The sequence below is a fragment of the Pristis pectinata genome, chromosome 33 (assembly GCF_009764475.1).
Source record: "Pristis pectinata isolate sPriPec2 chromosome 33, sPriPec2.1.pri, whole genome shotgun sequence".
Taxonomy (NCBI): domain Eukaryota; kingdom Metazoa; phylum Chordata; class Chondrichthyes; order Rhinopristiformes; family Pristidae; genus Pristis; species Pristis pectinata.
In genome coordinates, this window is record NC_067437.1 from 17959014 (window position 1) to 17983915 (window position 24902).

Consider the following 24902-nt stretch of genomic DNA (forward strand, 5'->3'; position numbering starts at 1 on the left):
ACTAGCTCTCCCTGGATTCCATGGGACCTAACCTTCCAGACCAGCCTGCCATGTGGGACCTTGTCGAAGGCCACGCTACAGTTCAAGTGGACAACATCTACTGCCCTACCCTCATCTGCCTTTTGGTTATCTCTTCAAGAAACTCTAAAAGGTTTGTCAAGCATGACTCTCCACACACAAAGCCATGCTGACTCCTCCTAATCAGACTCTGTCTATCCAAGTGCTGGTAGATCCTGTCCCTCAGAATTCCCTCCAGTAACTTCCCACTACTGATGTCAGGCTGACTGGCCTGTAGTTCCCTGGCTTGTCCTTGCTACCTTTCTTATACAACGGAACAACATTAGTCTTCGGGACCTTCACCGGTGGCTAACGATGAAGCAAATATCTCCGCAAGGGACTCCACAGTTCCTCCTCTAGCCTCCCACAAAGTCCTAGGATGCACTCGGTCAGGCCCTGGGGATTTATCCACCTTAATGCTCTGTAAGCCTGCAAATACCTCTTCCCTGGTAAAATGAATGTTCTATGAAACATCTCCACTAGTTTTCCTTATCTCTTGAACAACCATGATTTTCTCCTTAGTAAACACCGAGGAGAAATCTTCGTCAAAAATCCCACCCATCTCCTGTGGCTTGAGACATAGGTGGCCCTGCTGATCTCTAAGGGGACCTACTCTCTCCCTGGCCACCCTTTTATTCTTAATATAGCTATAGAACCTCTTGGGATTTTCCTTAACCGTACCTGCCAGATCCATCTCATACCATCTCTTTCTGATTTCCCTCTTAAGAGTATTCTTAATTTTTTTATAGTCATCAAGGGATTCACTTGTCCCTGACCTTCTAAACCCAATGTATGCTTCCTTCTTCTTCTTGGCCACAGCCTCAATATCTCTCGTCAGCCAAGGTTCCCTAAACTTGTCAGGTTTACCCTTCACCCTGACAGGAACATGCTGCCCCTGGACTCTTGATATCTCACCCTCAAATGCCTCCCACTTGGTATTCCTTCCTTTCCCTTCAAACAGGCTCACCTAATCGACCTCTGCTGGATCGACTCACCCAGTTGCTCTCAGCGAGATCCCTTGAAGAAGCCATCCCCATCTGTACATGCTGTCTAACATTTCTTTGCAATCTTCTCTTCAGCTGTAAATATTACTCACATCTACAGTTCTTGTTAGATGCTGATAATCTCAGACGTGTCCCCTCAGTCACTCAGGGGAGTTTGTTCCCACGTAGGTGATCAATCCCAGTTGCAGTTTCCTTCCAAATTGTCGAAGTTTGCCTTGTTTGATCCTCAGAGATCACACCCATGTCTATTTGATTGACACAACCCCACCCCACTTTAATTGTACCCTCTTCATCATAACCTTGTCTGTTTGCTGTAAATCTGCGGAAAGGTTCCTTCTCTCTTCTGCTATTGAATTAATCCATTGTTTTCCCAAGGGAAGGGCCTCCTGATGGATGTTTTGACCAGCATCACACAAGGCTGCTGTTGATGGGAAGAGTTCTAGGATTACCAGCAATTTAAAAAGCTCCTGAATAACTTTTACTCCAGCAATGATTTAACATTTCCAAGGCTTTGGGGATGGACATGATACTTGTGAAGGCACATTTGTGACTTCTTTCTGCACGTGTAAATCTTGTGGACAACTAGATCACAAGGCATCAGGAAGGGAACAGAATTCCCTCACAGCTGGTCTAGAATGCTGGGATATGAAGTATGGTGTGTTATTGTAGGGTCTCGACCCTAAACATTGACAGACACCTCCTGCCCCCACAGATGCTGCTCGACCCACTGAGTTCTTCCAGTGTTCTGGTTTACGTTCCAGATTCCAGCATCTGCTTTATTTTGAAGAACATAAAGACCGCAAAACTGCCTTTATAGTACAATGACCTGATCCCTTTGACTTTTTGGAGTTAAATATTGCATGTCAGTCGCACACACTGGGATATGCTGTTGAGAGGGTGACTGACACTGAGTTATTCCGCGACTATCTGTAAGGAGTTTGTACGTTCTCCCTGTGTCTGTGTGGGTTTCCTCTGGGTGCTCCGGTTTCCTCCCACATTCCAAAGACGTACAGGTTAGGAAGTTGTAGGCGTGCTATGTTGGTGCCGGAAGCGTGGCGACACTTGCGGGCTGCCTCCAGAACACTCTACGCAAAAGATGCATTTCGCTGCTTCAATGTAGGTGTGACTAATAAGGATCTTATCTATATTGGTCACTGTGAGACTGAGTGACTGACACTGGGTTACACTGGTCACTGTGAGACTGAGTGACTGACACTGAGTTACATTGGTCACTGTGAGACTGAGTGACTGACACTGGGTTACACTGGTCACTGTGAGACTGAGTGACTGACACTGGGTTACATTGGTCACTGTGAGACTGAGTGACTGACACTGGGTTACATTGGTCACTGTGAGACTGAGTGACTGACACTGGGTTACACTGGTCACTGTGAGACTGAGTGACTGACACTGGGTTACATTGGTCACTGTGAGACAGTGACTGACACTGGGTTGCACCGGTCACTGTGAGACAGTGACTGACACTGGGTTACACTGGTCACTGTGAGACAGTGACTGACGCTGGGTTACACTGGTCAGAGTTACAGATGTCACCGTTTGTTCTCATTCCCTTCCAGGACTGGCTGACCCGTTACGGTTACCTGCCACGCCCTGACCCTCTGACGTCCCAGCTCCAGACCCTGGAGAGCTTGACCGATGCCATCAGATCCATGCAAAGATTTGCTGGGATTCAGGAGACTGGAATTCTCGGTGAGATCTGGTGCGGTGGGAGATGTTGGCTGAATCAATGTCTGTGTTGTCATAAGTGACCGGGAGCTGGATAGGATGAGGAGGGTTGCTCTGTCTGGAGAGACCAGGCTGGGAAAGAGTAAGATGGACAGCTGTATCGACATTAACAGAAGGACTGTACCCTTCTGTAACAGCGTGCTCTCTTTCTGTCCCACTGCTGGTGCAGGGCTACCCTCCTGTACAAGATGTAACTGTGGACAGCCTACAGCAGGCACCTCAAGGCATTGGAGACTAACTTGGAGACTGACGGACAGGATGGGTAAACTGGGCCCACTTTCCCATCCTTCAGGCTTTAACCGCACTCCAGCAGCTCCAGTGGGCAGGTCCTGCCTGGCAATACAGTCAGAAGTAAGGTCCTTCCGGGCCAGAGGGTGGCCTCCTAACCCATCCGTGGGGGTGCCTGGCCCATGACTGTCCAGAATGGAGAAGGGGCATTGGGAAGGCACTGAGACTCTCGGGTCTCCACACCAGGAACATGTGGAAGACAAACGCAAAGAGCAGGAGCTCAGATCATCCCAAAGGACACACCAATCCCTGTCCCACCTGTGGCAGAGTCTCTGGGTCCTGCCTGGTACCTTCAGTCACCTCCGACCCATCAGAACTGGAGTGGACGCAGGTCACCTTCGACCCCAGGTTTCAGACTACCTCGGCTCCCTCAGTTCAGTTTCTCCAACAATGCAGGACTCCAACTGCACCGCTCCCTAACCAGCTGGACGACAGCATCCCCTAAGCTGCAGCAGTACGGCCTCTGCAACCCTGAAGCACTCCCTCAGTCCTTCTGCCAGCACAGCCAACAGCACAATGGCTTCTCTCTTGCTGCCTGTCTTTCCATTTTGTTCCCTCACTGCCTCTCTCCTCATGTTTCTCCCTCTGTCATATGCTCCCTCTCTCCCTCCCTCGTCATATGCTCTATCTCTCATCTCTCTCTCTCTCTCTCTCTCTCTCTGTCTCTCTCTCTCTCTCTCTCTCTCTCTCTCTCTCTCTTGATATATACTCTCAGGGATTTGGTGATGCAAGGCTTCTGTTTCCTTCCCTAATGGACATATGTGAAATCGATATAATTTAACGTCAGCCCAATGGTTTCATGGCAGCCATGACTGATTAGAACTTTTCATTCCTCAGCTGCCTTGGTGGAATTTGAATTTCCAGATGTTTAGTCCAGCTGTTCGAGACACGGGGGGGGGTGGGGAGTGGGGGGGGGGTGAACAACAAGAACAGTAGATTTTAGAGACCAGCACTTACTGCCCATTCCGTCAGCAGAGAAGTAGAATGTTCTGGTTCGACAGTCACCCTCAGCCAAGGTTCACTACGTGCCGAGGTTCTGCCTGTCCCCGGTGTTGTGAAGGACGGGCCTGGCCCCATTGCCGCGCAATGTCCCAGTCAGCTGGACGTTGCTGCACTACCTTTTCTTTGTGGAAAAGTTCTTCCAGACCAACACCTTTGACCATGTCCATCAGACAGAGGTCAGCATGGAACATCCTGCAGACACTGCAGGAGAAGGACTCGATGGACACTGTGGGGTGGTTCCCTGAGCAGACCGTCCAGACCACCTGGCGGACTGCCTCATCGCCAGAACTCACCAACAAGCACCAAGACCTCGCTTGGCTGGCGGTGAGGGGGGCCCTCCCAGTCAGATCCGTCCTGCATGGTTGGGGCATCACCCCCAGCGTGTGCTGCCCTGAGGAAGACTGCGCTGGGGGCGAGACGGTCGCCCACCTCCTTGCAGGCTGTGGATTTGCGAGGAGGGTGTGGTGAAAGATGCAAAGGTCCTTGTCACGTTTCATCCCCGGCAGCTGCGTAACAGAGAATTCTCTGATCTCCAGGCTGTTCCCAGGGACGCACACACAGACGGACATCAACTGCTGCTGGAAGGTCATCAACTTGGTGAAAGACGCCCTTTGGTCTGCCCGAAACTTGTTGGTCTCCCAGCACAGCGAGATTTCCATAAGGGAATGCTGCCCACTGGCACATTCCAGGCTGCAGGAGTCCGTGCTGAGGGACGCACTGAAGCTGGGTGCAGCCAATGCTAAGGCTCGGTGGGGAAGGACCACATTCTAGGGTCCTTCCGCTACCACACATGGAGGGGCTGAGTTGGGTGGGGAAGCCCCTTGAACAATGAAAGGGGTATCTCCTCAGGGGGTCACGTGTGTGGCAATGGTGCTGTGGTTTAAAAAATAAGTTAACATTACTGACACTATATTTAGGGGCGGCACGGTAGCGTAGCGGTTAGCGTGACGCTATTACAGCGCCAGTGATCGGGGTTCGATTCCCGTTGCTGTCTGTAAGGAGTTTGTACGTTCTCCCAGTGTCTGCGTGGGTTTCCTCCGGGTGCTCTGGTTTCCTCCCACATTCCAAAGACGTACGGGTAGGCTAATTTGGGTTTAAAATGGGCGGCGCGGACTCATTGGGCCGGAAGGGCTTGTTACCACACTGTAAATAAAACTTTAAAAAAATTTAAAAAGTTTAATTTATTGACCAATGACACCAAGGATGTAAAAAGTTTTTGCACTGTGTTTCTCTTTGTATATATCTTTAATTATGAATATAGTTTATTTTTGAAATAAAAAGTCTCCCCTTCAGCCAGGTAGGGCAAAGGTGTTGGATAAGGAAACCTAAGGCTTTATTCTCTCTCTCCCTCTCTCTGTATTGCTCTTTCTCAATCTTTGCCACCCCCCTGACTATATCCCCGAATCTCTGTGCCAGATCAGAAAACACTGGACATGATGAAGAGACCAAGGTGTTCGCTCCCCGACATCATCGGGACCTCAGAGATCATGAGGAGGAGGAGGAGGAGGAGGAGGAGGCGGTATGCGCTGGCTGGAAACGCCTGGAAGAAGACGGCCCTCACCTGGAGGTAAGCATGACATGGAGGAAGGGAAGGCTGGGCTGGGCACAGGCGGAGTGTAGAGTTCACTGGTCTGATTGAGTGTCGAGGCTCAAAATGCCTCAAGAACTGGCAAACAGAGAACGGAAAATGATAGCTATTTGCAGGAAAATAAAGCTAATGAATAGTGAGGTATTACAAAGCTGTGGGAAGCAGTGGGTGAGGTAGTGCTTGATTCACAAAGGCTGGTATGCAGATACAGAAAGTAGTGGTATTGGTATTGTTTATTATTGTCACTTGTACTGAACTACAGTGAAAAACTTGTCTTGCATACCGATCGTACAGGTCAATTCATTACACAGTAATTGGGAAGGCGAGAACATCTTTGTTTATTGCAAGAGGAATTGAATGCAAAGTAGGGAGGTTGCATTGGACATCAGTAAGGCCACATCTGGAGTGTTGGATGCAGTATCAGAATCGGGCCCTGTGACCCACCACGTCCCTGACGACCATCAAACACTCACTTACACTGATCTGATTTTACTCTTTCCACATTCCCAACAACTCCCCCAGATTCTATCCCACACCTGTACACAAGGGGTAATTTACAGGGCCAATTAACTTACCGACTGACACATCTTTGGGATGTGGGAGGAAACTGGAGCACTTGGAGGAAACCCACGGGGTCACAGGGGCAAATGTGCAAACTCCACACAGACAGCACCCGAGGTCGGGATTGAACCCGGGGCTCCGGAGCTGTGAGGCAGCAGCTGTGCCTACTGCACCACTGTGCTGCCCCTCCTCATTTAAGGATGGGTGTTGCTAAGTCATACATGTGCACACCTCTGAGGTCCATACAGGATTCACAGACTACAATGGACTTCGCCACTGTAACATAGGAGGCATGTCAGACAAGAGCAGCTGAGGTGCATTTGGTAAAGCATGGACTCATCAGGGATAGTCAGTGTGGCTTTTTGAGGGGAGAAGTCATGTCTTACAAACTTGATAGGGTTTTTTTTAAGAAGGTAACAAAGTGTGGGGCAGTGGATGTTATCTACATGGACTTTAGTAAAGCTTTTGACCAAGTCCCTCTTGGAAGGCTGATCGGGAAGATTAAGTCAGATGGGATCTACGGTGACTTGGTAGATTGAATTCAAAGTTGACTTGGCCAAGGCACAGTGGGGGAGGGGTGTTATTCTGTGACTGGTGGTGTTCCGGTGGATCAGTGCTGGGACTTCTCTGTTTGTGATATGTATACATGATCTGGATGAAAAGATCCAATTAGTAAGTCTGTAGGCAATACAAAGAATGTTTGAGTTGTGGATAGTGAGGGAGGTTGTCAAGGGATACAGCAGGATATCGACCAGTTGGAAACGTGGGTGGAGAAATAGCAGATTTAATCCAGACTGGTGTGAGGTGCTGCATTTTGGGAGGTCAGACGTACGAGGAAGTGGCAGGATCCTCAGGAGCACTGATGTACAGAGGGACCTTGGGGTGCAAGTCCACAGCTCACTGAAAGTGACAACAGAATTCTGTGACAATCATTTTCGGGCATTGAGTATAAAAGTTAGGAAGTTATACTGCAGCTGTATAAAACTTTGGTTAGGCCACATTTGCTTTCTCATGTGCAGTTCTGGTCACTCTATTACAGGAAGGATGTGGGGGCTTTGGAGAGGGTGCAGAAGAGGTTCACCAGGATGCTGCCTGGATTGGAGAATATTGGCTGTAGGGCGAGGTTGGACACACTTGGATTGTTCTATCTGGAGTGTTGGAAGCTGAGGGGTGATAGAACTTTATGAGAGGCATAAATAAGGTAGACAGCCAGAGTCTTTTTCCCAGGATTGAAATGTCAAATACTAGAGGGCAGAGCTTTAAGGTGGGAGGAGGAAAGTTTAAAGGAGATGTGCGGGGCAAGTTTGTTTTTTACCTAGAGGGTGGTGGGTGCCTGGATTGGACTGCCAGAGGTGGTGGTGGAGGCAGATGCAATCGTAATGTTTAAGAGGCTCTTAATCAGGAACACAACCAGGCAGGGAATGCAGGGAAACAGACCATGTGCATGCAGATGGGTTTAGGCTATGGTCAGCACAGACATGCTGGGCTGAAAGGCCTGTTCCTGTGCGGTACCGTTCTGTGTTCAGTGACCAGGATGCTGCACACACACACACACACACACACACACACACACACACACACACACACACACACACACACACACACACACACACACACACACACACACAGCTGGAAGACTGGGGAGTGTTTTCCAATCAGCATATTCCCAATGGAGTCATTGAGTCTGTGATAAATTTTCTCCTTCTTTCTGCAGCTGTGCAGAACAAGGTCTCACAGGCAGCAATGTGCTGCAACCAGATGATCGGTTTTAGCAATTTGATTAAAGGGGCAACATTGACCCCAGAACATTTCGGAGCTCCCCTCCCGATTGAAATAAAGGCTGTGAACCTTTTAATTCAGGTGGAAAAGGGTCCTGGCTTTACCACACAGAGAAAGGCCATTCAACATATTCTGTCCGGCTGGCTTTTTAGTTGATGTGTCCAGTCAGTTGCCCGGTCCCTGGACTTTGCCTGTATCCAGTTCCCTGACAGTTACAATTGATTCTGCTTCTATCATCCTTTCCGGCAGCTCGTTCCACAGCCTGAGGGAGACGTCAGGATGCACCATATGGTCACAGATGGTCACCACATCTGGGCCCACAGTCTCCTCCCTCACTGCAGTACCGGCAGCCTGCCATTAACCATATCCGGATGGCCTTAGTAGATCTGCCCGTTTTAAGCATAAGTCGAAGCTGCCCTAACTGGGAATCCCATTTTCTTCACTTCTAAACGTGGAATACAACAAGACTAAGCACAAGATGCATACGGACTATTTTGTACGGTTTTGGTCACCCTTTTACAGGAAAGAAGTTGGAAAGAGTGCAAGACTTCTGAGGATGTTGCCAGGACTCGAGGGCCTGAGTTATAGGGAGATGTTGGCCAGGCTAGGACTTTATTCCTTGGAGCATAGGAGACTGAGAGGTGACCTTACAGAGGTGTATAAGATCATGAGGGGCATGGATAGGGTGAATGCACACAGGTCTTTTCCCAGGGATAGCCAAAAGAAAGAAAAAACTAGAGGGCATAGATTTAAGGTTAGAGGGGAGAGATTTAAAAGGGACCTGAGGGGCAACTTCTTCACCCATAGGGTGGTGGGTCTATGGAACGGGTTGCCAGAGAAAGTAGTTAAGGCAGGTACAATGACAACATTTAAAAGACACTTAGATGAGTACCTGGATAGGAAAGGTTCAGAGGGAAGGGTCCAAAGGCGGGCAAATGACACTAGCTCAGGTAGGCACCTTGATCAGCATGGACGAGTTGGGCTGAAGGGCCTGCTTCCATGCTGTATGACTCTATGACACTAACCAGAAGCCCATGCAGTGACTCTCCGAACTTGAGTTAAGGCTAACTTGTGACAACCATACAAAACTAACCATGGCAAAACTCAGCGTGATCTCAAACACCTCCATTAAAGGTACCCTAAACCCTGAGGAGTTTATCCACTCCTCCAGTCCCTCCATGTCATTCTCACATATCTTCCCTCTATCCTTTCCATGACCCTGACATTCATTCCAAAGAAGCCCAGAATTAAGATAGATATCTTTATTAGTCACATGTACATCAAAACACACAGTGAAATGCATCTTTTGCATAGGGTGTTCTGGGGGCAGCCCACAAGTGTCGTCACGCTAGCGTGCCCACAACTTCCTAACCCGTAAGTCTTTGGAATGTGGGAGGAAACCGGAGCACCCGGAGGAAACCCGCACAGACACGGGGAGAACGTACAAACTCCTTACAGACAGCGGCCGGAATTGAACCCGGGTCGCTGGTGCTGTAAAGTGTTACGCTAACCGCTACACTACCCAATTAAATACAGCTGGAGACTAATTAGTTGAAAACAGTTACTCCTGTTCCCAATCTATTTATCCCACATTGTCCTGTCACCTTCAAAGATGGTGCATCCCCAGCTCACTGTCCCTGCACCCTTTAAGACTGACTATCCCAACCCTTCCCTCTCTCTCCCACAGGATCAAGAAATATCCAGAGCAAAGCAACCTGGAGCAGAACACAATCACTCTGTTGCTACACCATGCCTTCCAGGTCTGGAGTAAGGTCTCACCCTTGGAGTTCCATCAGCGCCCGAATGAGGACGTGGACATTCTCATTGAGTTTGGGAAATCTCAGCATGGCGATGGATACCCATTTGATGGAGCTGGGGGCACCTTGGCACATGCTTTCTTTCCAGGGGACCATCCAATATCTGGAGATGCCCATTTTGATGAAGATGAGACATGGACCTACAACAGTAAGTATCATCCCAGCATGAACGGGGACACAGAGTGAAGTTCATGCCTCACTGTCCCATCAAACACTCTGTAGGTAACTTAAGCACAAGTTAGATGTAGAATAGGTCTCTGTCAACACTCAAACACTCTCAAGAACAGGAACTGTACTGAATACAAACCTTGCAAATCCCATCTATGTTATCCTGTAAAACACAGTGAGGCAGGTACAGCACGGTTAGATATCTGGTGATTGGTATTGGTATTGGTTTATTATTGTCACTTGTGCCAAGGTACAGTGAAAAGCTTGTCTTACAAACCAATCGTACAAGTCAATTCATTACACAGTGCAGTTACATTGAGTTAGTACAGAGTGCATTGAGGTAGTACAGGTAAAAACAATAACAGTACAGAGTAAAGTGTCACAGCTACAGAGAAAGTGCAGTGCAATAAGGTGCAAGGTCACAACAAGGTAGATCGTGAGGTCATAGTCCATCTCATTGTATAAAGGAACCGTTCAATAGTCTTATCACAGTGGGGTAGAAGCTGTCCTTAAGTCTGGTGGTAAGTACCCTCAGGCTCCTGTATCTTCTACCCGATGGAAGAGGAGAGAAGAGAGAAATTTCTGGGTGGGTGGGGTCTTTGATTATGCTGGCTGCTTCGCCAAGACAACGAGAGGTAAAGACTGAGTCCAAGGGGGGGAGGCTGGTGTCCGTGATGCACTGGGCTGTGTCCACAACTCTCTGCAGTTTCTTGTGGTCCTGGACAGAGCAGTTGCCGTACCAAGCCGTGATATGTCCAGATAAGATGCTTTCTATGGTACATCGGTAAAAGTTGGTGAGAGTCAAAGGGGACAAACCAAATTTCTTTAACCTCCTGAGGAAGTAGAGGCGCTGGTGAGCTTTCTTGGCCGTGGCATCTACATGATTTGACCAGGACAGGCTGTTGGTGATGTTCACTCCCAGGAACTTGAAGCTCTCAACCCTCTCGACCTCAGCACCATTGATGGAGACAGGTGCATGTACACCGCCCCCTTTCCTGAAGTCAATGACCAGCTCTTTTGTTTTGTTGACATTGAGGGAAAGGTTGTTGTCATGACACCATATCACTAAGCTCTCTATCTCTATCGCTGTTTGAGATACGGCCTACAATGGTAGTATCATCTGCAAACTTGTAGATGGAGATCACCCTTGTTCAGAAGGAGATAGGGGATCCCAGGCAACTACAAATTAATTTATAGTTGGAGCAGATGCTGGAAATCACAAACAAACAGAGAGAATATTGGAAGTGCTCAGCTGGTCAAGCAGTATCCGTGGGGAAAGAACCTGAGTCAGCCTTTCAGTTCAATCAGAATTGGGAGAAGTGGAGCAACAGACTTTTTCAGTTTCACGTTGGTGTGGGTGACAGGTAAAAAGGAAATGTCTGTGATAGGACGCAGAGCCCAAGTGTCAAAGTTAAAACTACTTTACAAGCTGGCATTTGGAACAAGATGATGAGACACAAATTGAAACAAAGACATAGCTGTATCTGTGGGAAACAGAAACAGGCCCTTCAGCCCATCCTGTCCATGTGGACCATCAAGTACTTATCTATACTGATCCCATTTACTGGCACTTGGTCTGTAGTCTACAGTGCCTTGGGGATTCAAGTGATTGTCCAGATGTTCCTTAAATGTTGCGAGAGTTTCTGTCTCCACCACTTTCTCGGACAGTGTGTTCCAGTTTGCAACCACCCTCTGGCTGAAACGATACTACCTCAGATCCCCTCCAAACCTCCTACTCCTCACATTAAACCTCTGCTCTCTGGTCTTGGACACTACTGTCATGGGAAAGCGTTTCTATCAATCCTCTCTATCCCTCTCATGATTTTGTACACCTCGATCAGGTTCCCCCCTCAGCCTCCTCTGCTGAAAAGAAAACACAGCCTATCCAGTCTCTCCTTATAACTGAAACACCCCATCCCAGGCAACATCCCGGAGAATCTCCCCTGCACCTACTCCAGTGTATTGACAACCTTCCTGTGGTGACCAGAACTATACACAGTGGTCCAGCTACAGAGTAACCAAAGTTTTACAAAGTTGTACCATAGTCTCCCTGCTTTTATGTTCTAGAAAGTGAAGTCATGTATTCTGTATGCCTTCCTCATCACCTTGTCTACCTGTGCTTCCACCTTCATGGAGCTTTTGGACTTGTACACGTAGATCCCTCTCTTCCTCAATACTCCCGAGGAGCCTGCCATTCATTGGATATGTCCTATCCTCATTAGTCCTCCCAAAATGCTGCATCTCTTCCTAACCTGGATTAAATTCTATCTGCCATTGCTCCACCCAACATACAGGGTGATCAATTTATTAGAAACATAGAAACATAGAAAACCTACAGCACAATTCAGGCCCTTCGGCCCACAAAGCTGTGCCGAACATGTCCCTACCCTAGAAATTACTAGGCTTACCCATAGCCCTCTATTTTTCTCAGCTCCATATACCGATCTAACAGTCTCTTGAAAGACCCTGTCGTATCCGCCTCCACCACCGTTTCCGGCAGCCCATTCCACGCACTCACCACTCTCTGAGTAAAAAACTTACCCCTGACATCTCCTCTATACCTACTCCCCAGCACCTTAAACCTATGTCCTCTTGTGGCCACCATTTTAGCCCTGGGAAAAGCCTCTGACTATCCACCCGATCAATGCCTCTCATCATCTTATACACCTCTATCAGGTCCCCCCTCATCCTCCGTCGCTCCAAGGAGGAAAGGCCAAGTTCCCTCCCTTCCTGTAGTGAGGCGACCAGAACTGAGCACAATACTCCAAGTGGGGTCTGACAAGGGACCCATATAGCTGCAACAATACCTCCCGGCTCCTAAATTCAATTCCCCGGTTGATGAAGAACAATACACCATATGCCTTCTTAACCACAGAGTCAACCTGCGCAGGCGCTTTGAGCGTCCTATGGACTCGGACCCCAAGATCCCTCTGATCCTCCACACTGCCAAGAGTCCTACCATTAATACTATATTTTGCCATCATATTTGACCTACCAAAGTGAACCACTTCATACTTATCCGGGTTGAACTCCATCTGCCACTTCTCAGCCCAACTTTGCATCCTATCTATGTCCCTCTGTAATCTCTGACAGCCCTCCAAACTATCCATAACACATCCAACCTTTGTGTCATCCACAAATTTACTAACCCACCCCTCCACTTCCTCATCCAGGTCGTTTATAAAAATCACAAAGAGTAGGGGTCCCAGAACAGATCCCTGAGGTACACCACTGGTCACCGACCTCCATGTAAAATATGACCTTTCAACAACGACTCTTTGCCTTCTGTGGGTCAGCCAGTTCTGGATCCACAATACAATGTTCCCTTGGATCCCATGCCTCCTTACTTTCTCAATAAGCCTCGCATGGGGTACCTTATCAAATGCAATGCTGAAATCCATATACACTACATCTACTGCTCTCCCTCCATCGATGTGTTTAGTCACATCCTCAAAAAATTCAATCAGGCTCGTAAGGCAGGACCTGCCCTTGACAAAGCCATCCTGACTATTCCTAATCATATTATACCTCTCCAAATGTTCATAATTCTTGCCCCTCAGGATCTTATCCATCAGCTTACCAACCACTGAGGTAAGACTCACTGGTCTATAATTTCCTGGGCTATCTCTGCTCCCTTTCCTGAATAAGGGAACAACATCCGCAACCCTCCAATCTTCCAGAACCTCTCCTGTCACCATTGATGATGCAAAGATCATCGTCAGAGGCTCTGCGGTCTCCTCCATTGCCCCCCCCCCCCAGCAGCCTGGGGTACATCTCATCCGGTCCTGGCGACTTATCCAGCTTGATGCTTTCCAAAAGTTTCAGCACCTCCTCTTTCCTAATATCTACATGCTCAAGCTTTTCAGCCCGCTGCAAGTCCCCACTACAATCCCCCAGATCTTTTTCCGTAGTGAATACTGATGTAAAGTATTCATTAAGTACCTCAGCTATTTCTTCCGGATCCATACACACTTTCCCACTGCTGCACTTGATAGGCCCTATTCTTTCGCACCTTATCCTCTTGCTCTTCACATACTTGTAGAATGCCTTGGGGTTTTCCTTAATCCTGCCCGCCAAGGCCTTCTCATGGCCCCTTCTAGCTCTCCCAATTCCCTTCTTAAGCTCCTTCCTGTTAGCCTTATACTCTTCCAGATCTCTAACATTACCTAGCTCTCCGAACATTTTGTAAGCTTTTCTTTTCCTTTTGACTAGATTTATTATAGCCTTCATACACTACCGTTCCTGTATCTTCTCATGACTCCCCTGTCTCATTGGAACATGTCTATGCAGAACTCCACACAAATATTCCCTGAATATTTGCCACATTTCTTCCGTACTTTTCCCTGAGAACATTTGTTCCCAATTTAATCTTCCAATTTCCTGTCTGAGAGCCTCATAATTCCCTTTACGCCAAGTAAACGCCTTTCTAGTCTGTCTGTTCCTATCCCTCTCCAGTGCTATCGTAAAGGAGATAGAATTATGATCACTATCACCAAAATGTTCACCCACTGAGAGATCTGACACCTGACCAGGTTCATTTCCCAATACCAAATCAAGCACATTATTCTGCAATTTCAAACTGTCCTCACCGTCAACATCACCACAAAGTTTCTTGTCATCTGCAGACCTACTACATGTACTTCCGTCATTCGTACCTAAATGGTTAATGTGTGTGACAAGCAGTAACGGTCCCTGCCGTATACCAGGCATAAAAGCAACCCTCCACCATCACCCTCTCTCTCCTATTACCAAGCCAGCTTTGGATCCAATTTGCCAGCTTGCCTTGCAACCAACCTTTTGGACCACCCGTGTAGATTCATAGATTCATGGAGTCATACAGCACAGAAACAGGCTCTTCGGCCCAACTCGTCCATGCCAACCAAGTTGCTACCTGAGCTAGTCCCATTTGCCTGTGTTTGGCCCATATCCTTCTAAACCTTTCCTATCCATGTACCTGCCAAATGTCTCTTAAACATTGTAATCCTACCTATCTCTACCTCTTCCTCTTTCCCACCACTGATGTTAGGCTCACCAGCCTGTGGTTCCCTGGCTTGTCCTTGCAGGCCTTCCTCACTAAAGGCACAACGTTAGCTACCCTCCAGAATTCAGGTACCCCACCCATGGCTAGCAATGATACAAATGTCTCTGCCAGGGCCCCAACAATTTCTTCTCTTGCTTCCCACAATGTCCTAGGGTACACTTGGTCAGACCCCAGGGATTATTTATCCACCTTTATGTACTTTAAGATTTAAGATATCTTTATTAGTCACATGTACATCGAAACACACAGTGAAATGCATCTGTTGCGTGGAATGTTCTGGGGGCAGCCCGCAAGTGTTGCCACGCTTCCCGCGCCAACATAGCATGCCCACAACTTCCTAACCTGTACATCTTTGGAATGTGGGAGGAAACCGGAGAACCCGGGGGAAACCCACGCAGACACAGGGAGAATGTACAAACTCCTTACAGACAGTGGCCGTAATTGAACCCGGGTTGCTGGCGCTGTAATAGTGTTATGCTAACCGCTACACGCCGTGCTCACCCTAAATTAACCCAAATGGCAGTGGTGGGATCCGAACCCATGCCTCTGTAGAGACTGTAGCCTTAATCCAGCACCTCAGACCGCTTGGCCAGGCTGCCAGCACCTCTTCTTTTGTAACGTGGATATGTTTTAGGAAATCATGAATCTCTTCCCTGAATTCCCTAGCGTCCATGACCTCCTCCACGGTAAATAGAAATGAGAAATATTCATCTAAGTCCTCCCATAGCTCCCATGGACACTGATCCTGAAGGAGACCTACTCTCTCCCTGGTTACCTCTTCACCCTTAATATACTTATAGAATCTTGTAGAATTCTCTTTTACCTCATCTGCCAAAGCTACTTCATGTCCTCTTTTTGCCCTCCTAATTTCATTCTTATACAGTATGTGCTGTGCACCCTTTATAATCCTCAAGGCATTCACTTGATCCCAGCTGCCTGTACCTGTCATACGCCTCCTTCTGTTTCCTGACCAGAGTCTCACTATCCCCTGTCAGCCAGGGTTCCCTACTCCCACCAGCCTTGCCCTTCACTCTAACAGCAACACGTTGGCCCTGAACTCTCCCTATTTCACTTTTAAAACCCTCCCACTTGCCGGATGTCCCTTTACCTGCTAAACAGCCTCTCCCATTCAACCTTTCAAAGTTCCTGTCTAATGCCGTCAAAATGAGCCTTTCCTCAATGTAGGGCCTTAACCTGTGGACCAGTCCTATCTTTTTCCATAACTATTTTAAAACTAATAGAATTACGGTCACTGGTTCCAAACTACTCCCCCACTGACACTTCAGTCACTTGCCCTGCCTCATTTCCTAGAGGTTGGGTGTTGCCTCCTCACTAGTGGGGCTATCTACATATTGCTTGTGAAAACTTTCCTGGACACACTTAACAGATTCTGCCCCATCCAAGCCCTCAGCACTGTGACAGTCCCAGTCAATATTGGGGAGGCTAATTTCACCTGCCATTAAAATGCTATTGTTCTTACACTGATCTGCGATCTCCCTACATATTTGCTCCTCTAATTTCCACTGGTTATTGGTACAATCCTAACAAAGTGATCATATTTTATTCCTGTAGAGTGAACGTAGGGAATTCAGTTTTGGGTTAAAAAGCAAGACATCAAGAGTTGTTATCTCTGGATTTCTCCCAGAGACATGTGCTAGTGAGGGCAGGAATAGGAGGATGGGGCATATGAATGTGTGTCTGAGGAGTTGTCTGAGGAGTCTGAGGAGTTCTTATTTCTGAGTTCCTTCCATGCAGCCTCATTGGACGATCCCCCAGGAATATCCTCTCGAAGTACTGCCATGACGATCTCCTTAATCACAACTCCCCCTCATCCCTTACCCCCCACCTCTATCACACCTGCAGCATGTGCCCCAGAACACTGAGCTGCCAGTCCTGCCTCAACCAGGTTTCTGTTAAAGCTACAATATCCCAGTCCCCTGTACCGATCCATGCCCTGAACTCATCTGCCTTACCTGTTAGGATTTTTGCATTAAAATAAATGCAGTTTAGTCTATCAGACTCCCTGCCCCTGGCCCTGCCCCTGCCCCTGTCCTGCCCCTGTCCCTGCCCGTTCCTGCCCTGCCCCTGCCCTGCCCCTGCCCCTGCCCTGCCCCTGTCCCTGCCCCTGTCCTGCCCCTGCCCTGCCCCTGGCCCTGCCCCTGCCCCTGCCCTGCCCTGCCCCTGCCCCTGCCCCTGCCCCTGCCCTGCCCCTGGCCCTGCCCCTGCCCCTGGCCCTGCCCCTGCCCTGCCCCTGCCCTGCCCCTGCCTGCTTTAACTTCTATATTTGCCTCGACTTGCTCAGCTGCCACACTGCTGCTTTGGTCACACCCCCTGCCAGACTGATTTAAACCCTCCTGAGTAGCCCTGACAAATCTCCCCACCAGGATATTAGTCCCCCTCCAGTTCAGGTTCAACCCGCCCCTCTTGTACAGGTCCCCTCTGCCCCAGAAGAGATCCCAATGATCCAAGAACCTGAATCCCTGCACCATCTCACACATTCATATGCCCCATCCTCCTATTCCTGCCCTCACTAGCACATGTCTTTGGGAGAAATCCAGAGATAACAACTCTTGATGTCTTGCTTTTTAACCCTAAACTGAATTCCCTACGTCCACTCTACAGGAATATCCCTTTTTCTACCTGTGTGGTTGGTACCAATTTGTACAACGACCTCTGGCTATAGACTACATCAACTGCACTGCCCTCAACAATATATTTTGTTATCTCTTTGAAAAATCCAATCAAATTAATCAGACAGCATCTCTCAGTAAAAAAGCCATGCTGATTTTGTTTGATTGACCTTTACCTTCCCAAGTGTAGATCAGTCTTGTCTCTCAGAACTTTGTTCAATGACAAAAGGACAGAGGTTTAAGGTGAGAGGGGAAGGATTTAATAGGAACCTGAGGGTCAACTTCTTCACGCAGAGGATGATGAGTGTATTGAAAGAGCTGCCAGAGGAAGTGGTTGAAGCAGGTACAATAACAACATTTGGGCAGGTACGTGGATAGGAAATGTTTAGAGGGATATGGGGCAAATGTGAGCAAGTGGGAGTAACTTAGGTGGGCATCTTGGTTGGCAGGGATGAGTTGGGCTAAAGGGTAACCAGATGTGGGAAGAACGTGGATGGTGGAGGAGTGAGCTGGGCAATGTCCACTCTGGGAAGCCCATCAGGGTGGCTGTTGAGGGGGGTTTAAGAGTATGAGGTGAACCTGCTGTGCCAACCTTCACTTGGGCGGACCGTTCTCCTGCCTGCCCTGCCTGGAGTCAGTCACAAAACACCAATGGCTTCCAGTGTGTCCAGACGTGCCCTGATGATTCTGTTTAGTTACCCAGGGATCACTAGTGGAGTCCTCCCACTTCATGTGTTGGAGGGTGCTGGACAGAGTATCTGGGTGAGTTAGTGACATCTGGTTTGCCTGTAGTTGTGAGTCCACCTACTAAAGAACGTGATAACTTGTGGATGCTCTTTGAGCCTTGAAGTGACTGCCCCTCATGTTTTGACTGATATTTGGTGCTTGGTGCAGAGGGGGCGGATCGGACGGGAGATTTCCTGGTCAGTCTGCTCTTGGGCCCGGCCAGAGTGGCCATTCACAGTTCTGGGCAGCGGTCACTGTGGTTTGGAGGTGGGTGTGTCCATGCAACCTGACTGCAAGGTTAAGATCATGCCCAGGTCTCGCTGGAGCCACCAGGACTGATGGGTTTTGTGGCATCTGGAGGGTATCTTGGGCAGGGGACGTATTAGTTAACATAACAGTCATACAGCACAGAAACAGGCCCTTTGGCCCAACTTGTCCATGCTGACCAAGACACCCATCTAAGCTTCCATGCATTTGGTCCGTGTCCCTCTAAACCTTTCCTATCCATGTACCTGTCCAAATGAGGTCACCCCTCAGTCTCCTACATTCCAAGGAAGTCCTAGCCTGCCCAACCTCTCCCTATGACTCAGGCCCTCGAGTCCCGGCAACATCCTTGTAAATCTTCGTTGCACTCTTTCCAGCTCTTATAACAGGGTAACCCAAACTCTACACCATCCCCCAGGTGCGGCCGTGACCCATATCTTGTACCACTGCAACATCCCAACTTCTACACTCAGTGCCCTGACTGACGAAGGCCGGTGTGCCTAATGCCTTCTTCACCACCCTGTCTACCTACTTGTTTTTGAAAATTAAAAATATATAAAAACACATGGCAGGTAAAGAGTAAAATCCTGTGATCAGTGGACCCAGGTACAGGTACGAAGCAGGTCGGGTACAAGGTGAAGCTTCCTGTTGGGTTTGTGTATCTTGCGGTGACACTAATTCTGCTTGTAACCCAGGTGATGTCGGTACAGACCTGTTTGCCGTCGCCATCCACGAGTTTGGACATGCCATCGGCCTGGCGCATTCCTCGGCAGGACAGTCGATAATGCAGCCGTATTACCAAGGTCCGGCCGGAGAAGTCAGACAATATCAACTCCCTCAGGATGACGTCTATGGAATTGAACAACTGTATGGTTAGTGTTCGCCCACATTGGGAATAAACCTCCCTGCTTCCGAAATCTCCCTCTCTTTTATCTCCCCTCCTCTCTCCTCTCCTCAAACAATTGTCCATGTAAAATCTCTCCCTCCCTCCATCTCTGGTCATTCAGTGTCTGTCTCCATCTCCTTTCTCCCCCTCCCAGTATCTCAGTGTCCCTTCTACCCCGTCTCCTGTCATCTTTAGACTCTGTTTCTCCTTCACGTTAATTCCCGGTCCATCACCACCCCCGCTGCACCTCTCCTTTCCCCAGTGTCCCTCCACCCCGCAGATGCCAAGTCTCCGATCTCTTGCTCTCTCCTTCAGGCTCACCTCTCAGGGCCTGTCCCAGCTGCTCGCTCACCCTCACTTCTCCCATTATTCCATTTCCCTCCACCCTCACCCTGCCTACAGCTCCTCAGCATCTTCTCCATCCTGCACATCCAGACCCTCTACGTGTCATTTATTGCATCCGGTGCAGCCTCCTGTACATCGGTGAGACCCGACGCAGATTGGGTGACCGCCTCGTCGAGCACCTTTGCTCCGTCCGCCGCAACAGCCAGGACTTCCCGGCGGCCGCCCACTTCAATTCCACATCCCACTCCCACACTGACATGTCTATCCATGGCCTCCTCTACTGCCACGTTGAGGCCAGACGCAGGTTGGAGGAACAACACCTCATATTCCGCCTTGGGAGTCTCCAACCTGACGGCCTCAGCATCGATTTCTCTAACTCCCGGTAACCCCTCCCCTTCTTTTTCTCCCCCCCCTCCCCCCACTCCTTCGTCTTCCCTTATTCCTGTGGCTCCCTTCCCCTGCTTTGATGAGCTGCCCATCTCCTCTCCTCCTCTCCCCCATCCTTTATTCCATGGTCCACTGCCCTCTCCTACCGGATTCCTTCTTCTTTGGCCCTCGGCCTCTTCTACCCATCACCTCTCAGCTTATCACATCTTCTCCCCCTCCCCCACCCACCTACCTTCCCCCTCTCACCTGGACTCACCTGTCACCTGGACTCACCTATTCCCTGCCTGTGTGTGCTCCTCCCCCTCCCCCCACCTTCTTATTCTGGCTTCTGTCCTGTTCCTTTCCAGTCTTGATGAAGGGTCTCGGCCCGAAACGTCGACTGTTTATTTCCCTCCATGGATGCTGCCTGACCCGCTGAGTCCCTCCAGCACTTTTTGTGTATTGCTTCAGATTCCAGCGTCTGCAGAATCTCTTGTGTCTCCCCATGTCTCTTTCCCGTCTCTGGAACTCAGCTCCCATTCCATCTCTAGACCCAGAGCCTCCTCCTGCTTCTGCAATCTTCGTCACTTCCCCTCAGTTGTGGAGGAAGGGTCATTCCAGCAGGGTTAGGCAGGAACTGGCGAGAGCAGGGTGGGAGCGGATGCTTGGGGTTAAACTCACGCCTGACATTTAGGAATCCTTTAAAGGCCAGCTGGTTAGAGTTCAGGACCAGCACGTTCCTGTGAGGATGAAAGATATGGATGGCAAGGTTCGGGAACCCTGGATGTCAGGTGATGTTTAGTCAAAAATACAAAGAAAGCACCTGTAAGGTTTAAGAAGTTGAAATTAGACAAGGACCTTGCAGAATATGAAGGAAGCAGGAAAGGACTTAAAGAAGAACTAGGAGGACAAAAAGGGGCTATGAAATGCTCTTTGCAAGTAGGATTACAGAGAAGCCCGTGGTATGTTATACATATATTAATAGTAAGACTGTAGGTAGGGAAAGAGTAAAGGATAAAGGAGGGAATTTACACCTGGAGCCAAAGGAAGTGGGAGAGGTCCTAACTGAGTACCGCACCGGTATTCACCAAGCAGAAGGGCATTCATGATGGCGAGATCAGGGAGGGGTGTGTTGATAGTCGAGGACATGTTGATATTGAGGAGGAGGTGTTGGGTTGGGCAGGAGGTACAGAAGCCTGAAGTCCCACACCACCAAGTCCAGGAACAGCGACTTCCCTTCAACCACTCGGTTCTTGAACCGACCGGCACAACCCTGATCACTACAGTTTAGCAACACTATGACCACTTTGGACTAAAATCGACTTTTGTTTTTTTTTTTGTTCTAATTGCGTTCTTGTAAAAATTGTGAATAGTTTATGTTTAATATCTGTTTTTCTGTGAATGCTGCTTTCTGACTGAATGTTTCGGGTCAAAGACAATGCCGAGTGTTTCCAGCACTTTCTGTCTTTATTTCAGATTTCCAACATCTGCAGTATTTTGCAATTTTCAGACATAACCCCTTCCTCCTTATAGTCTATATCATGGCCAATGAAGGCAAGCAACCCAGTTGCCGACTTAACTACCTTATTGAACTGTCCTGCTACACTTGACTTAATCACCCAGTTTTTTATCCCCTCTCTATGCCCTCATTCCCGATCCGTCTCGCCCTCAACCTCAGCGTGCAGTGTCCCTCTGCCTCCCTCTCCCATCCCTCAGAACAACCCTCCCCCCACAACCCAGTTCCTTGGTACCTCTCCCTTCATCTCCAGTCAAACTACACAGCGCACGTTCGGGATCCCAGCCCTGCCTTCTGCCGTATTGCACAGATCGTTTACTTATCCCGAATCAGTCTCACACCTATTCAGATACCATAAACGGCTTCTGAATTTCCTTTGATGCTGATTGCCTTCTCACACTGTCTCTTTGTCTGATTTTCTCCTTCAATTCCCATTTCAGCTTCTTATCTTCAGCTTGGTTCTCACTGCAGTGATTACCTGACATGCTCCATAAAACTTTTTTTCCTTTCAACATCTTTATATCCTTTGTCACCCAACATGACTTCCTGACAATCGAGTAGAAACGTTGGCAAGTCATGCTGCAGCTGTCTTCGGTTAGGTCACGTGTGGAGTATTGTGTGCAGTTCTGGTTGCCACACTATAGGAAGGATGTGGAGGCTTTGGACATGGTGCAGAAGGGGTTTACCAGGGTGTTGCCTGGAGTAGAGGGTATGAGCTATAGGGAGAGGTTGGACAAACTTGGGTTGTTTTCTCTGGAGCGTCAGAGGCTGAAGGGAGAAGTCTGTAAAATTATGAGAGGCATAGATAGAGTAGACAGCCAGAGTCTTTTTCCCAGGGTGGAAATGTCAAGTATTAGAGGGCAGAGCTTTAAGGTTGGAGGGGGAGAGTTCAAAGGAGATGTGTGATGCAAGTTTGTTTTTAACATAGAGAGTGGTGGATGGCTGGAACACACTGTCAGGGGTGGTGGTGGAAGCAGACACGACAGTGTTGTTTAAGAGGCATTTGGACAGGCACAGGAACAGGCAGCGAATGGAGGGATACAGACCCTGTGCAGGCAGATGGGGTTAATTTAATTTGGCATCATGGTCGGCACAGGCATTGTGGGCCGAAAGGCCTGTTCCTGTGCTGGATTGTTCTATGTTCAAAGATTTAAAACAGAGAAGATAGGTTGAGCGAGCTCGGGCTTTTCTCTTCGGAGAGAAGGAGGATGAGAGGAGAGCTGATAGAGGTGTACAAGATGATAAGAGGCATAGATCGAGTGGACAGTCAGAGACTTTTTCCCAGGGTGAAAATGGCTAATATGAGGGGACATAATTTTAAGGTGATTGGAGGAAGGTATAAGGGGGATGTCAGAGTAAATTTTTTTACACAGAGAGTGGTGGGTGCGTGGAACGCACTGCCGGCAGAGGTGGTGGGGGCAGATACATTAGGGACATTTAAGATACTCTTAGGTGGGCACACGAATGATAGAAAAATGGGGGGCTATGTGGGAGGGAAGGGTTAGATAGATCTTAGAGCAGGATAAAATGTCAGCACAGCATCATGAACCAAAGGGCCTGTACTGTGCTGTAGTGTTCTATGTTCTAGATTGGGATTGGGACCAGTCAACGGGTCAGGACACACATGTGGAGAGAGAAACCAGCTTGAAGAGCCTTCACCAGAACTGCAGCATTTTCTGTCTTTATGTCAGATTTCTAGTATCTCCTGTTTTCTGACTTTTAGTTCTGGATTTTCTCCTCCTGGAAACATACCTCATCTCTACCTGAAGCGTCTGCTCTTTGAAGGTCACCCATTTTTCCACCACAGGATTACTCCAGCAGTATTTATCCAGCCAGGTCCCTTCTCACTTTATTGGAATTTGCTCTCCTCCAAGTTCGAAGTTCTACCATAGATTTCTCCATTCCTCTCTTATTCAGTTAAACCTTTGGATCTGATGATCACTGTTCCCACTGATATGTGTTACAATTCTCCCAGAATCAGCTCTGGGAAAGCCTCCTTGTCCGTTAGGTTGGTAGCACAGGGAAGTTCACTTCAACATATTTCAGAAACACTTCTTTTTTGCTCTTTAATTGTAATACTTTTCAAACTGACTTTGGGGTTACTTAGACTTGGAGCTGCTGCCTCACATCTCCACAGGTCTGGGTCCTGACCTGACCTCTGGTGCTGTCAGTGTGGAACAAACAGAAAACACAGGAACAGGCCCTTTGGCCCATCATGTCTATGCCAGTTATGGCGCCAATCCAATCTAATCCTATCTGCCTGCACACAGTCTATATCCCTCCATTCCCTGCCCGTTATTGTGTCTGTCTAAATATCTCTTATCTGCTTCCACCACCCCTGGCAGCCCGTTCCAGGCAACCACTGTGTAAAAAATTTGCCTCGTAAATCTCCTTGAAACTTTCCCTCTTCACCTTAAACCCATGCCCTCTAGTATCTGACATCTCCACCCTGGGAAAAGGACTCAGATACTTTGAGAAGAGTTTGCATGCTCTCCCTGTGACCCCATGGGTTTCCTCCGGGTGCTCCAGTTTCCTCCCACACCTGGCGGGTTAGTTGGCCATTTCCAGTTGCCCTGGGTACGTAGGGAAGTGGTAGAATCTGGAACAGGTTTGGGAGTTGATGGGAATGTAGAGAGAATAAGATGGCGGGAGGAGTGTAAATGGTCGGCATGGTCTCAGTGGGCCGAAGGGCCTGTTTCCGTGATGCACCCTCTGACCCCACAAACCTTTGACTCTGTGAGCTCCCCAGCAACAGGACCTGGGTGCGTTTACACAGTCACGTGTGGTTCCGTGCAATCTTTACCAGCTCTGTGTAACCGCAGTGGGGCTAGAGCTATTCACCTTCCCCTCTCCACAGCCCCAGAAACTCTTTCCTCTCACACACTTCCCCAGCTCCCCTTTGACATTGTACCTGCCTCCATTCGAGACCCCAACTGACTAAATATTTGGTTATTTTGCCAGTCACCTTCATTCTATGGCCTTTAGTTCTTGACTAATTGACCTATCTCTTCATGATTTTAAAATCAAATCCTCTTCCAGCCTCCTCTGTTCCAAGGAGAACAACCTCAGCATCTCCAGTCTAACCACCGAACTAAAGTTGTTTAGTTGTTAAAGTTGC

At 48.6% G+C, this 24902-nt stretch overlaps 1 protein-coding gene across 1 annotated transcript in view; it reads left to right on the forward strand.

The window, feature by feature from the left end:
* LOC127585711 (matrix metalloproteinase-17-like) overlaps positions 1-24902 on the forward strand; it is a 39257-nt gene that overhangs the window by 3945 nt on the left and 10410 nt on the right. The window contains exons 2-5 of the mRNA XM_052043422.1: positions 2639-2771; positions 5514-5664; positions 9713-9990; positions 19367-19543. Coding sequence (XP_051899382.1) covers positions 2639-2771; positions 5514-5664; positions 9713-9990; positions 19367-19543 — 739 coding nt within the window. The remainder of the gene's footprint in view (positions 1-2638; positions 2772-5513; positions 5665-9712; positions 9991-19366; positions 19544-24902) is intronic.